The following is a 15,951-nucleotide window of genomic DNA, read 5'->3' on the forward strand; positions in this document are numbered from 1 at the left end:
CCCATTAAACACTTTTTGAATGATTGTATGCAAACTAGACCAACCTAATCCAATCCAACTCAATCCATCCCAATTCAATCCAATCATTTTCATATGGACCTGCTACCAATCCGCTAAAGGACTCATATCGTCTCCAGCACGCCAACGCTTTCATGATCGGATCCTCCCCAATCCTTTAGCCCCTCCTACCTGCATCCGATGGCTGGAGGGTCTTGGGGTGCATGCCAAGTCTCCCCTAACTATCGAATACACGTTGGAGAGGCTGGAGAGGATTTGGATTTAGTGTTGTCTACGTGCATTGAATGGATGGTAGTCGCAATACATAATGCACATTCTCAGCCATCGAATACAGCCGGAAGATGACCTGATTCCTCCACGAGGGAGCCCAATTTACGAGAACGGATCAAGTTCATGTACCAAAATAATCTACGGCTCAGACACGTACAAGAATGTTCTGGTAATTTTCTTCACACACACACACACAAAAAAAATTAAATAAATAATCTAATGCTAAAGATCTAGAATAGGCATGACGGAATATTGCAGTAGTGGCTTTTGTAAAAATTGAAAAAGAATGCTCGGAGCTCTTGTGTAAATGCATGTAAATGAAACAATCAGTTTGATTCCTAATGGACATGGGATACCCGATACCATCAGTAGCATATGGTACATACCACAGAAACTGAGAAACAAAAGCAAAAATCATATATGCGTTTAAGTGATGAAAATATGGTTTAAGAACATGGATATTTTTTGTCACTGCAATTTCATAAGATCGCCAACATTAGTTTTTCTTTTGGGGTCTAAACCATGGATTTAGGTACCGGTTTTGATACCAATCTGATACCGACCCAGATTGGTGTGTATCTATCAGTTTTGGCCTTGTTTTTTCAAAAAATTTTTTTTTTATTGAAATGATATGGATAACTGATACGGATCGGTCAAGTATGAGTATCAGTCTTAGTCGATACCAATACGATTCCAATACTTGAAACCATGGTATAAACCCAAAGGGGATAGCTTTATTAGGGTAAAAACTCATTTGAATGGTCCAGCCTTGGTAAGCTTACAAGATGGATTACGATATTGGAGGTTTTTTTTTTTGGCTAAGAATCAACAAGAAGACTTTATTAATAGAAGAATAAAAGAATTAGAGAATACAACGACTTTGAGCTACTTCTCCACCTTATGCATGGCCATCAGCGGAGAAGCAACTCAAACATGGATGAAAAAATCTCAAAAAAATATTTATAAGCATCTATATCTGGGTCTCAGTTGAGCATCCTAAATAATATCCTCAACAAGAAAAGAGGGGGCAATGTACCACTGAGTACGTAGTAGGCCTAGTGGCAGTTGCGTGCTTTGCTAATTTTTCAGCGACATGATTAGTCTCACGATAACAATGTGTAATTTTTCAAGATGTGCTATTAAGGAAGGCTTTGTAGAACCATCATTGCTGTTCGAACATCCATGGAATGTTATGATATTAATCGGCAGTTCCAACCATTGGATAGCTAGTAAATGCATGCCTTAGAGTAGTTGCTTGTTAAATTTTAAAATCTAATTTAATTAAATTTCCTCCTATCTTGGAATGCATTCCCATGTATAGTCAATTGGATAATTATATTTTATTGGGCTTTTAAAATTAGAAGAACCCCTTAAAAATCACAAAGTTCAAAATAGTCATGGGGGCATAGCCTTGTATCGAAAACAAGAAGCTCATGAGAAAACTCTCCTCAAGATTAGCTCTCATGAAAGATGACTTCCATGTAAAAGTCTTCCTCTCCTTACTTTGTCAATTAACAAATTTTCAAAATGATAAATGGTGTGAAAAGTAAAAAAGAAAGTTTTTTGTCAATTAGGGTGATGAAAGAATCTGTCCATCTAAGTTAATTAGACGTTATGATTGGACTCCTAAAATAAATTCTCTTTTTTCTCGCTCCAATTGAGGATCGAATCCCATGGATTAAGAAGTTCTATCTTCACCCCATGTCAACGAAAACTCTATCCAAAAGTTAACAAGGGGTTTATCCAATTGGTAATCAGTCTTCTGCGGTTGATCTTACAAGCTAAAGGAAAGCTTGTAATATTAAGTGGAGGAGGAAATCTTTTCCAATCGCTTAAAAGTGTTGGTAAAACAAAAAGAGGTGGAGGAATGTAGAACTCGTTACACCCTTGGAGCTCCTCTTTCAGTTTTAATTATATTTTACCAATGCTTTCAAGTGACGAGAGAGGATCTACATCCCTCATCACATACCTATCTTGGTGAGATGTGCTACCACCAAATACTTTATGGAATATAAATCAGCATTATAAAGAATATTTTGACTCTGGCCATCAATTTAAATATCATAGCAAAAGCAATTCAATATTTGACTGTGTTTTTTAAAATCCATAGTGAGGGGAAATCCCTTCATCGAGAATCTCGTTCCAATAGAGGAATAGGCATCATTATGGAAGGGGTAACGATGATAGTAGAATTGTGGGTGAACCGTTCTCCATGGGAGAAAGAAAATTCACTTTCCCCGTATTTTATACATGAATAAATAACATAATTAAGAGCCAGACTTATCTGTCAGCTTTTTAACTATAATAATATTTATGAAAGCATGTTTTATAATTGAAAAAGAAGAAGCAATTGTTTTATACAAGTCATTTTCTTGGATCACTATAGAAAATAAGGAGCCGTTTGATAACGTTTTTGTTGTTTCTGTGTCTGGAAATAGTAGAAGCTGTTTTTCACGTTTCCGTAAACAAAAATGGATTTTTTTTGTGTTTGATAAACCTATTTCTCGAAACATTTTTTGCAGACATAATGCCACTAAAAAACCTAATAGTATCATCAATGCCCAAAAGGGAGAGAAGGTTCAATTGTATCTTTTTAGGTTTAAATAGTTGAAAGATTTATCAGGCACAACATCCTTTTTTTCTTCTCTCAAATTCGTTTTAGAAACGACAAAACAAGTCCGACTTGTTTCGTAAAGTTGTTTCTAGAATTGTAAATATAAATAAATTTTGATTTATGTTTCGAGAAACGGGTGAAACTAAATAACTTTATCAATCGTTTTTTAGGTTGTTTCTCCGTCTCTGAGAACAAGAAAATACACAAATGATAGAAACGAAACATTGTCAAACAGTGCCTAAGATTATTATGATACTTGAAGAGCAATTTAAGGGGGCAAAGTCACGGAGATTAATAAGAAAAGAGAGGAATTACCCCAAGGGGTAACTCAATTGGCATAGACCAAATCCTTACAATAATGAGCTCAACAGCTCAACTCTCCTTAGGTTTATCTATTAAAAAAAAAAATGACATTCCATCATCATCATGCCCTCACAAGATTTGAGGTAGATACCATGTTGGAAGAGTATGATGACAATATATGTACAGACTTCAAGGTCAAGTCAATATATGTATAGATGTCACGTTATAGAGAGATTGCCTGAGATTTGAATATGTGTGAGAAAGGGATTGGAATTCCCAACTTCACCACTTTTGGAAAGTTTGCAGTAGAATTGCCGTTCTCCTTTCCTCCTTTTCAGGTCTCCATTCACAATCAACTCTTCAAATGTCCGCAAATAAAAATTGTCGCAGTACCTGGACAATACTGTGGTTGAGTCGTTATATTTGGGATTTTCGACCATTCCTATAAGATCACTAAACTCTGAGGGAATACTCCCAACAAGGTTGTTGCTGGAGAGGTCAAGAATACGGAGGCTACTAAGATTGGATAGTGCCTCAGGGATCGAGCCTCCGATGGAGTTGTTTCGAAGATTCAGAACTTGAAGGGTGGAGATTTGTGAGAGAGAGATTGTTAATTCTCCAGTGATACTGTTGCTCTGGATATCAAGGTGTTGTAGATGGCGCAAGTGTGCGAGGTTCTTAGGCAAGGGGCCTGAGAACTTATTCTGTCCCAATGCAAGTATCGTTAGCCACTCAAGAGTTCATTGGGACCTCGCCTGTGAATTCATTGAAAGACAAATCAATGAATTGAAGGAAGGGATTTAGAAGAATGGGGGATTTACTACCAGAAAACTGGTTTTGAGACAAATCCAAACCTTCTAACTTATCAATCTTTGTGATGGATTCAGGCATTGACCCTGTAAACCTGTTTTTACTCAACATGAGCATTGTTGGGAAATCGAATCAATTGTTGTCATTGTTGGCAATCGTATTGTGATGGAGTCATATTGAAGGGACCGCAATCAATTCCTTGGTCTAATTTAATTTAATTAGATTGGTTCAAGTTCATTGGTCTAATTCAATTGAATTAGATTGGTTCAATTTTATTGGTTCAATTTCAAAATGGAACCCATTGGATTGAACCCATTGGATTGGTTCAATTTCAAACTACTAATGGTGGGACCAACTCAACATGTTTTTAAGTTAAAATAGATATTATATTCTGATATGGGTTTCTCATGTGAGTGAGCAATTAATGCCCAAGAAAACTTAAAGGGTCACTATGACTCCTTTAAGATATGGACAGCAACTACCGTCCAAAAGAAAGAAAAAACTAAAAAGAAGGTGGGACCCTCCTATACAACAGAATAGCTATTTCTCTCAAAGATAGATGACAGCAGGGCATTGCATTCAAGTGTTTTGCAGGCATTCAGGTGTTTTGCAGGCTAGAGTCCGAGATTGAATAGAAGTGAAACTGTTTTTTTGAAATTGAATTATGATATAACAGGTTTCCTTTGCGTGTGACTTTACGGAATCAAGAAAAGAGTTCGATAAGCCGAGACCGAGAATAAGAGTGAGTTTTGTAGCTTTTTCTTTAAAAAATTTGATGCTGCAGATTTGTTAAAAATTGAAGGCAGCAAAGAAAAAAAAAAGCGAAAAAGAGAAGTGAAAAATAGTGAGAGCTGTCTAGAGATGAAGAGAAGCATGGCAGATTGAGCGCGTGAGATATAACACACTTTGAAGAAAAAAAAAGGGGAGTATTGTTGCTGCTATGTTGATGGTTTAAGCGTGTTCTTCTTCTATACATCAAGTAAGAAATCATCAACTGGATTACACAGGCTGAGGTAATTCGTATCTGAAATCCCTATTTTATACTCTAGAGTCTGTTAATTGTTGAAAAACTCTAGATCAATGAGGTATTGGGTTGGGATTTTATTGATTTAAAATTGTAAACCTAGCAAGTTGGGGCTTGTCTAGGGTGTGGGGTTGTTGCCCTTGTCTGAGTTGCATCTCAGATTGAAGCAGGGATAGGTTCCTGGACCGTTGTAGCGGTTGAAAAAGTTGAGTATTGGAGAAATACGAAACCCTATATGGGTATTCCTCCGTGGAGTAGGCACTCTGGCTGAATCACGTATATCTGGTGTTATTGTCTCGCATTTATTTTTCTATATATATTTGAAGTGCGTGTTGTGTAGAGTGGTGGGACATTGTCTGGTAGACCCAGCCACATTGTGGTGTGAGGTGGACATGTCGTTGTTTGCGTGATTGGTAATTACGGGATTGCCCCGGCCAATCTAGAACTAAGCAGTGGAAGCTTTTGTTGAGTTGCAAATAAGGAAATTTTTAGAACCACTGATTCACCCCCCCTCTCAGTGTCAACCTGGGAACATCAAGCATCTCGAGGGCAATAGCATCCTCAATGTTGTATGGCAATTCACCGGAGAAATTGATCCTCGAAAGTTTAAGCAGTTCAAGTTTTCGTCACTGAAATAGACGAGGTGGCAATGAACCTGCGAGCTTGTTATCTGAAAGAATTATAAATGTAAGATCCATTTCAGCGAGCCATTGGGGGATGAGAGTTGAAGACCAATCACGGGCGTGAACGTGAGTGTAATTCACAGGTTACCCTGTCCCAACGACAACAATCCGAACTAGAATTCCATGAGCCTAGTGAATGGAAGTCTGTAACGACAATGGAGGAAGAATTAAAAAAAGTCTCTCGAAACAGAATGGATTTGAATTGAAGAAGGGCTTGTTTCTGATCATATGGGCAGGAAAGGGAAGGATTACAGGATAAGCTAAAGATGAGAAAGAATCCCAACAGCAGCAGGTGTACCATGGCCATTTGCAATTGGTATTATTTCTCTTCTTTACTTTTAAGTAGTAGTTGAAGAGATGATGTTCTTACAGAGGGGATTGGCCAAGAGTTCAAATAGAGTGGGATTTGGCCTGCTACTACTACAGTCGAATTAAGGTCAAAGTCAAAGTAGCCTTATTAACAGAATATATAGGGGGAACAAAATTGTATTTACACGTATGCCACAGCTAACTAATATATGCCTAAGAAAGATCAAAGATGCAATTAATGCTTTGGTGGAGTTAACATCTAAGGTACTAATGTATTACTAGCAATGTAATTTTAATTTTAATTTTCCTAGTACTTCATGAAATGTCCTTCATGTTGGCCAACAAAAGAAACAAAACAAAATGCTTTCTCTCTGTCCAATTCACATTCCCATTTTGTAAAAATAAAGAAGCAATCAATGACTTTGATTTGGAGAAATTACATGATTACTTACTTTTGGATTTTCTTTTACAAAATTACCCATCAAAAGTTTTCATTAACAAAAGTACCCAAAATTAAGTTTGGGCTTACAAAACTACCTACCCAAAGTTTCAGTTAACAAAAATATCCAAAATCAGGTTTGGATTTACAAAACTACCAAAAATAGTGATTCTTCATCTTCCACATATAATCATGTATTTTATTTCTAAAACTTTGAGTCGGTAGTTTTGTAAATCCAAATTCAATTTGGGTATTTTTATTAACTTAAACTTTAAGTGGGTAATTTTATAAAGAAAAACCTAATTTTGGGGTATTTTTGTTAACTAAAACTTATGACGGTTAATTTTATAAAGAGAAACCCAAAAGTAGGTAATCATGTAATTTTTCCTTTTGATTTTAGAGATTGGAGTAGGCCCATTATAAACCCTTCTTTACTTTTACTGTTCAGGGCACTTTGTGTAAATGTGTGTAAATGAAGTTATCAGTATAATAATAACAACAATACTTAAAACCTTATCCCAACTTATTGGGTCGGCTAAATGAAGTTATTAATATGATTCCAATTTGAAATTGGAAAGCCTCAATAGCATATGGTACATACCACAGAAATTAAGAAACAAAACACAAACCTCATATGCCATTGAGTGAAAATTATGTTTTAAGAACAGAGATATTTGCAATATCAGTGTAATTTCAAAAATCTACAACATAAGTTATCCATAGTTTTTCTGTCTTCTCCACACCCCCTCTCACTCTTAAATCCAAAGGGGAGAAATTTATCAGGGGAAAAACTTATCAGAAAGTTCATTTTCTCAACCCCATAGAGACAATGGACATAGACTAAGAATGGCCCTAAAAGAAGAATCTAAAGTTCATGTGGATGAGATGCATTCCACTTCAAGGGGAGAAAAACATGGATAATAACCACATAAAGTCATGTGAATGTGTGGGGTTCACACGCATTCGTGCTTTGCTGGCAAACACAATAATTGAAACAAAAGCCATTGATTCAGGCAAGACCCACACTTTAAATTCAAAGAAAAGAGTTAGTAGGGGCAACCTTGACTGACTTAGACTTTCAAGTCCGCGTGGGATCCACACGTTCAGATGATGAAAAATGCATCCACGGGAATAAAGTAGCAGAGCCATATTTACAATTTTGAACTTTAGGTACCAAGTCCTTGTGTTTTTTGCCTTCTAAACCTCTTCCGAGTCCCTTTCTCTTCAAGAACTAAGCATCCTTCCCCAACCAGAAAGAGAGAGAGAGAGAGAGAGAGAGAGAGAGAGAGAGAGAAATGGCTGAAGCAAAATTAGCTGCAGGGGTTCTTGTTAGTGGTGTGGGTGAGATCCTGAAGAAGTTGATCTTCATGGCAACGGAGGAGATTGGGCTTGTATGGAATGTCAAGGAAGAGTTGAAAAAGTTGGTACGCACTGTGACTGCTATCCAAGCATTAGTACATGATGCTGAAAAACAACAAGAAGAAAAAGAGACTGTGAGACTATTCCTGAGAAGGCTTAGAGATGTAGCTTATGCTGCTGAAGACGTTTTGGATGAATTCGGTTATCAAACAACAAGGCTTCAGGTGACCAACAAGGTGAGCAAATTCTTCTTGCAGTACTCAATTTCAGTTGCTTTTAAGTTAAAGATGGCTCATAAGATCCAGAAAATAAACATGGATTTTGATGAAATTAAAAGTTACATGGATTCTTTCCATTTTGCGAGTGCATCCACACCCATGAATCTGCAAAATAGAAAGACCATGGAGACATTCTCTTTTGTAGATGAGTCCGAGGTTGTTGGAAGGGATGATGAAAAGTCAGAGTTAGTAAGCATGTTAACTAACTCTAACCATGAAGATATTCTTTCGGTCCTTCCCATAGTTGGAATGGGAGGGCTTGGAAAAACCACACTTGCAAAATATGTCTATAATGATTGTATTGTAGCCAAGTATTTTGATACAAGAACATGGGTCCATGTCTCTAAGGATTTTGATGTCAAGAAGATTTTGACAGAGATCACAGAATCTGTTACTAATGAACCATGTCAGATTTCATCTATTGATGTGATACTGCGAAATCTTAAAGATGAGTTGGACGAGAAGCGGTTCTTACTTGTACTAGATGATATATGGAATGAAGATAACGAGCAATGGGATATGCTTATGTCTTCATTAAAAATTGGTATAAGAGGTAGCAAAATCATTGCTACTACTCGTATGATTGAAATTGCGTCAATGATAGGCACATTTGCCACGCACCACCTTAATCCGTTATCAGAAGATAAATGTTGGTCCATTCTCAAGAATAAAGCGTTTGGCAATAGAGGGGCTGAAGAGACTCCAAATATGGTGGCAATAGGGAAGAAAATTGTGCAGAAGTGTGGAGGTGTGCCATTAGCAGAGAAAACACTAGGAGGCTTGATGCATATCAAGAAAAGTGAACAAGAGTGGTTGTCAATAATGAATAGTCCAATTTGGACTTTACCTATGGATAAAGATGGAATCCTTCCCGCACTGAAATTGAGCTATGATCACCTACCATCATCTTTGAAACAATGTTTCTTATATTGTTCAGTGTATCCCAAGGGCACATATATCCTCAAAATGGATTTAATAGCTAAATGGATAGCATTAGGGTTCCTTCAACAATCCACAGGAGGTAGGCTAATGGAAGATATTGGAAATGATTACATCAACCATTTGTTGTGGAATTCATTCTTCCAGGTCTTTAAGAAAAATGCTGATGGTGATATAATTGCGTTGAAGATGCATGATCTTATTTATGATCTAGCATATTCTCTTTCCAAGTTTGACAACCTGGCTATTGGGATTGAAGATTTAAAAAACAACCCTACTCTTATTCATTCAATATTGTATACAGATGGTGACAAAGGAAAAATTCAAGTAGACCATTTGTATAAGGCAGGAAACTTGCGATCATTTCATTTGAGATGCACGAGAGCCGGAACTTCCATTTGCAGGGATATCCTTGATATTCTGTTTAAAAAACTCAAGCATATACGGGTTCTAAATTTATCTTCTTGCGGAATTCAAGAGCTACCATCTTCCATTAAGAAGTTGAAACACTTAAGGTACCTTGACCTCAATGACAATCCAATTGAAGCATTACCTGCATCTACCACCTCACTTTATAACTTGCGCACATTGAAACTTCTCAATTGTCAAATAAAAGAGCTTCCCCATGATATGAAGAAACTAGTAAACTTGAGGCATCTTTTAGTTTCTAGAAAAGATGGATTTTTGAGTCAAATGCCAATTGAGATGGGAAGATTAACTTCCCTTAACACATTATTGGAATTTGTTGTGGGCCATAAAAGGGGGCAGCGTATCAAAGAATTACAACACTTGAATCTTCAAGATAGTTTACTTATCAACAATCTCGAGAATGTGAGAAGTGGAGGAGAAGCAAAGGAGGCTAATTTAATGGGAAAAGAAAAGCTTGATTCGTTGCATTTGTCATGGAGAAGTCATGTTATGGGTGGTGATAGTACTTCCATGTTGGAAAATGACAATAAGAAAACCGTTGTTGATGAAGATGATGTATTGGAAGGTCTTCGACCTCATCCAAATTTGAAAGACTTGATCATCAGTAACTTTGGAGGTAAGAATATTCCTCGATGGCTGAGGAGTGGATGTGAGTCATTTCTCCCCAATTTGGTGAGATTCAGTCTAGAAAACTGCGAGAGATTGGAACATGTTCCCGCACTTGGACAGCTACCATCTCTTAAGTCTCTTAAGTTAAAAGGAATGAAAAGGATGAAGAGTCTTGGCAGTGAGTTATATTGTGGGAATGATAGCAATAGTCAGGCATCCCTAACTAAAACAGCATTTCCTTCCTTGGAAGAAATTTCCCTTTTACATTTGCCCAGCTTAGAAGAATGGATGGAACCGCAAGGGTCTTTCCCTTCCTTCCCTCGCCTTGAGAGGATATTTGTACATGATTGCCCCAAGTTGATGATCATGCCCCGTCAGTTTCCTTCTCTTAAACTATTCCAAATCAAAAGAAGCAATGGCAGCTTGCAAAGGATGGTTGTGGAGGTTCCCTCTGTCATCAAACTATATCTAATTGAAGTTCCAGAACTTAAGTTTTTGACATTGCACAATAATACTGAAATATTACATATTGAGAAATGCCCCGACCTTGAAGCAATTATTACGACAAGCGAGGATGAGGGTGTGCAAGTCCTCCCTTCATCTCTTGAAATATTGGCAGTAACAGATTGCCCTTCTCTAACGTCATTGCCAGATCTACGAGGTCTGCACTCTATTCAGAAATTTTATTTTCTAGGTAATGTAAAAATCACTCGATTACCAGAGGGTCTACACACCCTCCACGCCCTCGAAGTGTTGAGTATTGGTGGGTTTTCATCGGAGCTGGAGTTTTTTCCTGACTTGGAGCCTCTCCAACACTTGCCCTCTCTTCGACAATTGCATATCGAAGGCTGGTCTAAGCTTACGTCTCTTCCTGAGCAACTTCAAAGTCTCACCCAATTAGAATGGTTGGGAATATATAAGTTTAATAGTGTGGCAGCTTTACCGGAGTGGCTCGGGAACCTTTCTTCGCTTCGAACATTGCTTCTTAAAGAGTGCAACAATCTGATGTATCTTCCAAAAGAGGAAGGAGGACTGCGATGCTTGATCACATTAGAATCGTTAAGTATTAGAGATTGCCCCTTTCTCAAAGAGAGATGCACCAGAGGAAGAGGCGATGAATGGCCTAAGATCAAACACATTAAAAGCATCTTCATTGATGACCAACGTGTGTAATTTGTGCAGTCTTTCTTCAAAAGTCAGGTTAGTCATCATCAACTCTGTCTCTATCTTATCTGAATCATATATATCATTCACAATCGCTAATTCGTACCATTTCTTTCTAATAATTTAATTTTGACTCCACTTTGATTGGCAGGCGCCAAAATGTTTGCAGATTTTGGTGGATCAAGGTTTAGGAGAGTACTTTTTGTTGATTTAGTATTCCTTGCCCAAGCAGTGATCGATTCTGGTATCACCCTTATTTATTTCTTGAATTATATTTTCATCATTTTCTTCCTTCGATGTTCTCTATGAGGGATTGTCTAGTTAAGTTTATTTCAATGACCTGGTCCGATTTTCAACAATTTATCATACACAAATTGAATTTTCTTAATTTCATTGTAGTTTCTAGTCTCTCCTCACCTTACAGTTCAAGTTATTTATTTATCAGGTCTGTATCATCTACACATTCTTTATCCAAATGCAGAGCTGCATCATATTCATCATCAATTGTTGACCCTGTATGGATCAAGCACATGAGGTGCTTCCTACTGCCAATTTTTCTGTGATGATCATTTAAAGAAAATATTTTCTTTAAATTTATGTTAAAACATAAAGAAAATGTTATGGGGATTCAGCAGTTGTACTTGGTCATTTTCCATTGCAAGCAGCTAGAGACACAGGAATGTGCTTAACAAAGCTAAGGATAAGCTGGAAAAAATGGCCAAAGAGCTAACATGGCGGCAAGAATTTTCGAGGTATACGAATGTACCATCCTTTTCACTGTTATTCAACCAACTTAATGTTTTAGACACTTGTCAGACTCAAGTGACAATGGTCTACTTCAGTTGATTTGGTATATATGATCAGTTGTTTCCTTGTAGGTTGACCTTGAATAAGAAGCTAAGGTACAAGAAATTACAAAGCTGAAATCTGCTTTGCATGAAATGCAAGGGCAATTAGATGATTCTCTGGCCACAATTATCAAGAAAATGAAGCAGCGAGGATAGCTATTGAAGAAGCACCCCTTGTCATCAAAGAAGTTCCTAGACGGACTTCCTGAATTGGAGGTAATAGCTCCTGCAACTGCAGCTTCTATGTTCTAGAAATGAATCTTTTTATGCTAACCAAATATGGATTCCAAATATTCAGGGCAAATTAAGTGGGTTGAAGAATTTGAAAGAAAGTATGGGAAGGGCAAGGAGAGTGAAGCAAGGCTAGAAGAATCACATTCCAGAGCTTCTCATCTTCAAGAAACTATTGAATGGTATTTAACTAAGGATACATAAATTCCTTGCGGACAATTTCAAGAAAGATGATAGGAAGAGAAATAATAGTGCTTCATAGTTTTCTTTGAAAACATCTAAGTTGGATTGAGTCATATCAGTTCAGTAGGTTTCTTTCACCTAGTTTAATTAAGTTAATGAAGCTTAGAAGTTCTAAGGTATAGTTGGTAGTGACTACAATAAGGTTCCCAAATCCCAACTTGGATCTTATTTTTCAAAGAGAGCCAATGTTTCAATATTCTAATAGTTTCAATTCTATTCAGCCTCAAGGACAAGACTGCATAATTGGAGTCACAAAATGAGCTGCTCTGCCATCAGGCACCATTTTCTGTGCAGAAAATAGTTGCTCCTGAACTTATGCAGCCAGAAGGCTCTATAGTGCAATAGTGCATTGATGGTCCAGCTGCAGAATCTTTAAAATGGTTATCAAACAATGGAAGTGCACAAATGATAAAGGTATATGTTATCACTATCAGATGAATTTTCTCCAGAGTAAAAGGATACTTACTGATGAAGAAGCTCAATCTTGCAATGTATTTATAATGACTAGATTTGTTTCAGGAGCCAGTGCCTCCAACGGCCCCAAGTAAGCAAAAATCTCTAACGGACAGGCAGCAAGAATGCATTCAGACTCACATGTAGGGAATCTTTACATGAATTAGAACACATCAAATAGTTGATCTCATGTGTCTGTCGGATTTTTTTATTTCCTCTTCTGACCAGGACCATGATACACTAATAGACTGCCTCATGGAAGATAAACGGTTTGACAAGAACAGACCTGCTGCTGCATGTATTTGTTCGGATAATTCATGCGATCCAGTCATCTATCGAGGTGGTACTTTCCCCTTTCATGAGCCTATCAAGTATGTTGTTGATAAATATTCTGCGTAATTGATCACATAGAAGATATCTATTTTGACTGATGAACCGGGTTTGAAATGTGGGACTGGTCTCCTATATAATTCCCTTCTGAATCAAGAAAACATCATTGATCTTACCTATTGGGTCTCAACAACATTGACACTTTTGGTTTTCTGTACAAAATATGCTCAAGGGAAGCAGCACGCCAAAAACAAGCTTCAGTGCATGCTTGGAGCTCACCCATCACCCTGTTTGGCAGAATGGCACAAGTAATATCTTTGTACTATCTTTTCAAATTCATTTCTTCACAATGAATAGCAAAATTATGATGATCTAAACTTCTTATCTCAGGGCATTTGTTCATCTCCTCAGGCATGGGAAATCATGTAATAGGACTCCTCATTAATCTACTATTTTACAGAACCAATAAGAGAATACTGTGAAAATACTCAACCAAATATATTTGCAAAACAACAAGCATCAAGCATCAAGCATCAAGCATCAAGCATACACTGGCAAAGCATTGTAGGAAGCCTAGATTGCGCCTTAGCTGCAGTGTTTGAGAATAATGTAAGTAGGAATCTTCATTCATCTACTAATTTACAGATGGTTCCAAATGGGGACTCCTTACAACTTTCTAATTATTGTTTGAGATGTGCAGGTCCCTGACATAATCATAAGGAAGACATTCAGTTAGATGTTCTCCTTCATAAATGTGCAGAATATTAACAGGTTCACAACTTCTCCAATTTCAATTTACAGAAGATTGTTTTCACATGAGGGAAGCTGTTGGGTTTCTGGTACATTAATTTGACGCTGGATCATTAGCTACTAACTAATTTTGGGAGTAAATATTCATTATTACTAACTTGCATTTTATTTTTCTTTCCTATGGCAGCTGGTTTCACAACAAAAGCCTCGCAAACCCTTGGATGAGATCACGAATGAAACGTATCAGGTAACTTGCTCTGCATTAAGATGTAGTCTACTAGAACTATAGAGCAGCTCAATTTACGTAGCAGTTCCATTAGAAGTAATGAACAGGAATACATTAATTATTAGCTCCCATTTTATATTTTTTTCAGGTGCTGAGCATTCCACAAATATATCGCATTGGAACAATTTTCTAGGACGACAAATATGGATCCCAAGGGCTATTCCCAGATGTAAGTATTTTTTATAAAGTTCTTATCTACCAATTTGATTCAACATCTACACGATGCTTTTCTATTTATATCAAAATGCTTGAGACTCCTGGGAGATAAAGGAGGATGTGCTACATACCTTTTCTCCTTTCATTTTTGTCACATATTGAAAGTAGCCAATAACTCAACAATCACCAGCTACTGTCATTTATTTTTTTTCATAAGAACATAACCAACCACTTTACCACCCCTATGGTCCTGCTTCTTGGAATTTTTATGTCTTATCATCTGAGTCAGAAATTCCAAACTAGAACCTTAATCTAAAATTTTCACTTTTGGGTGTTCCAGGTAATTGGCAAGATGAGAGCATTGACGACAGAAGAGTGAGTCAAGTAACATGCCAAATAATGCTTTTGTTGCTTGACGTTGGCTGAAGGTAATCAATCATAAGATCATATTTATTTCATAACAAACATATCTACAATTCTTTGTCAAGCAAAGAGAAAAAATATCTAAAATTCTTAGTCATGCAAAGAAATTTTATTGCATGATTTAGAAGAGAATATCTAAAATAGTGCAATTCTTTTTTTGGCCAAATTCCAGTGTTCCTTTCTCTCCAGGTGAGCTATCAAGATCGTTTCCTGACATTGGCCTATCCATTATTGATCCACCCCTGCTCCTCCGTCAGAATTCCAAGTTCCATTTCCTGTTACAACTGACAGATTAAGATTCTATTACTTGGTGGGTTTACCCAACTCATTTTGGTTCTTAGTTGCGCCATTGTAATTGTTCATTGAGGGTTGATTGTAATTGCTTATTGTTACTGTATATCTTTACAAAGTCCAAAGTTGCAGTGGGTTTTGATAACCAACCAAAACCTCATGCTCACATGGAGAAGGAACCGTTTAGCAAAGCTCATGGATTTTTCTTTGTTCAAATGAATGCAAAATGAATTGATCCTTTGTGAGAGAATCAAACAACCCAAAATCTTGACAGAGACCTCCAATGGACAATAATAAAGTAGCTAAGGTTCTTTCCAATTACTTGAATTACCAATGAAACAAAAGGGGCAGGTGTAAATGGAGTGTAAGACTTGCTCTGTTTTGTTTTACCAATGCTTTCAAGAGTGACTTCCCTCATCATATACCTATGTAATTAGTTTTTCTTTTCAAGTTCCAACCATGGAAGAAAGCTAGTCCATGAGCAAAACAGTGATAGAATTGGGAAGTTATCACAATGTCCATGACAGGCGATGTCTATTGCCACGGTGGTGCCGGGGTGTTGGGACATCAAAATACCCAGTAGCATGTATGGTTCCTATTATTGAGAAAAACCCAACTAGCAAACCAATTCCAACACCTTCCAACACAAACCACTTCTCCTCTTCACTCTTTCTTTGCTGTGAATTCTCCTG

The 15,951-nt window shown here is 37.2% G+C and overlaps 1 protein-coding gene across 35 annotated transcripts; it reads left to right on the top strand.

The window, feature by feature from the left end:
* Window positions 1-7,606: 7,606 nt before the first annotated feature.
* Window positions 7,607-15,509, top strand: LOC122061721 (putative disease resistance protein RGA3). Of its 35 annotated transcripts, none has more exons than XM_042625152.1 (14): window positions 7,607-11,284; window positions 11,400-11,492; window positions 11,694-11,783; window positions 11,914-12,000; window positions 12,127-12,312; window positions 12,395-12,509; window positions 12,792-13,363; window positions 13,586-13,661; window positions 13,744-13,962; window positions 14,054-14,124; window positions 14,291-14,350; window positions 14,478-14,558; window positions 14,886-14,973; window positions 15,141-15,509. In XM_042625152.1, exon 1 carries the CDS (start codon window positions 7,766-7,768, stop codon window positions 11,255-11,257), a length of 3,492 nt encoding a protein of 1,163 aa, XP_042481086.1. In that variant the 5' UTR covers window positions 7,607-7,765; the 3' UTR covers window positions 11,258-11,284; window positions 11,400-11,492; window positions 11,694-11,783; window positions 11,914-12,000; window positions 12,127-12,312; window positions 12,395-12,509; window positions 12,792-13,363; window positions 13,586-13,661; window positions 13,744-13,962; window positions 14,054-14,124; window positions 14,291-14,350; window positions 14,478-14,558; window positions 14,886-14,973; window positions 15,141-15,509. The 35 variants fall into 35 exon arrangements, 33 of the variants coding, with proteins under 33 accessions (XP_042481086.1, XP_042481083.1, XP_042481092.1 ...); XM_042625149.1 differs by having other exon boundaries at window positions 13,814-13,962; XM_042625158.1 differs by having other exon boundaries at window positions 13,591-13,661.
* Window positions 15,510-15,951: the final 442 nt, after the last annotated feature.

The sequence above is a fragment of the Macadamia integrifolia genome, chromosome 14 (assembly GCF_013358625.1).
Source record: "Macadamia integrifolia cultivar HAES 741 chromosome 14, SCU_Mint_v3, whole genome shotgun sequence".
Classification (NCBI taxonomy): domain Eukaryota; kingdom Viridiplantae; phylum Streptophyta; class Magnoliopsida; order Proteales; family Proteaceae; genus Macadamia; species Macadamia integrifolia.

Bases quoted from the DNA above. Each gene is read 5' to 3' on its own strand.
- LOC122061721 (XM_042625143.1), top strand. From the start codon at position 7,766: ATGGCTGAAGCAAAATTAGCTGCAGGGGTTCTTGTTAGTGGTGTGGGT.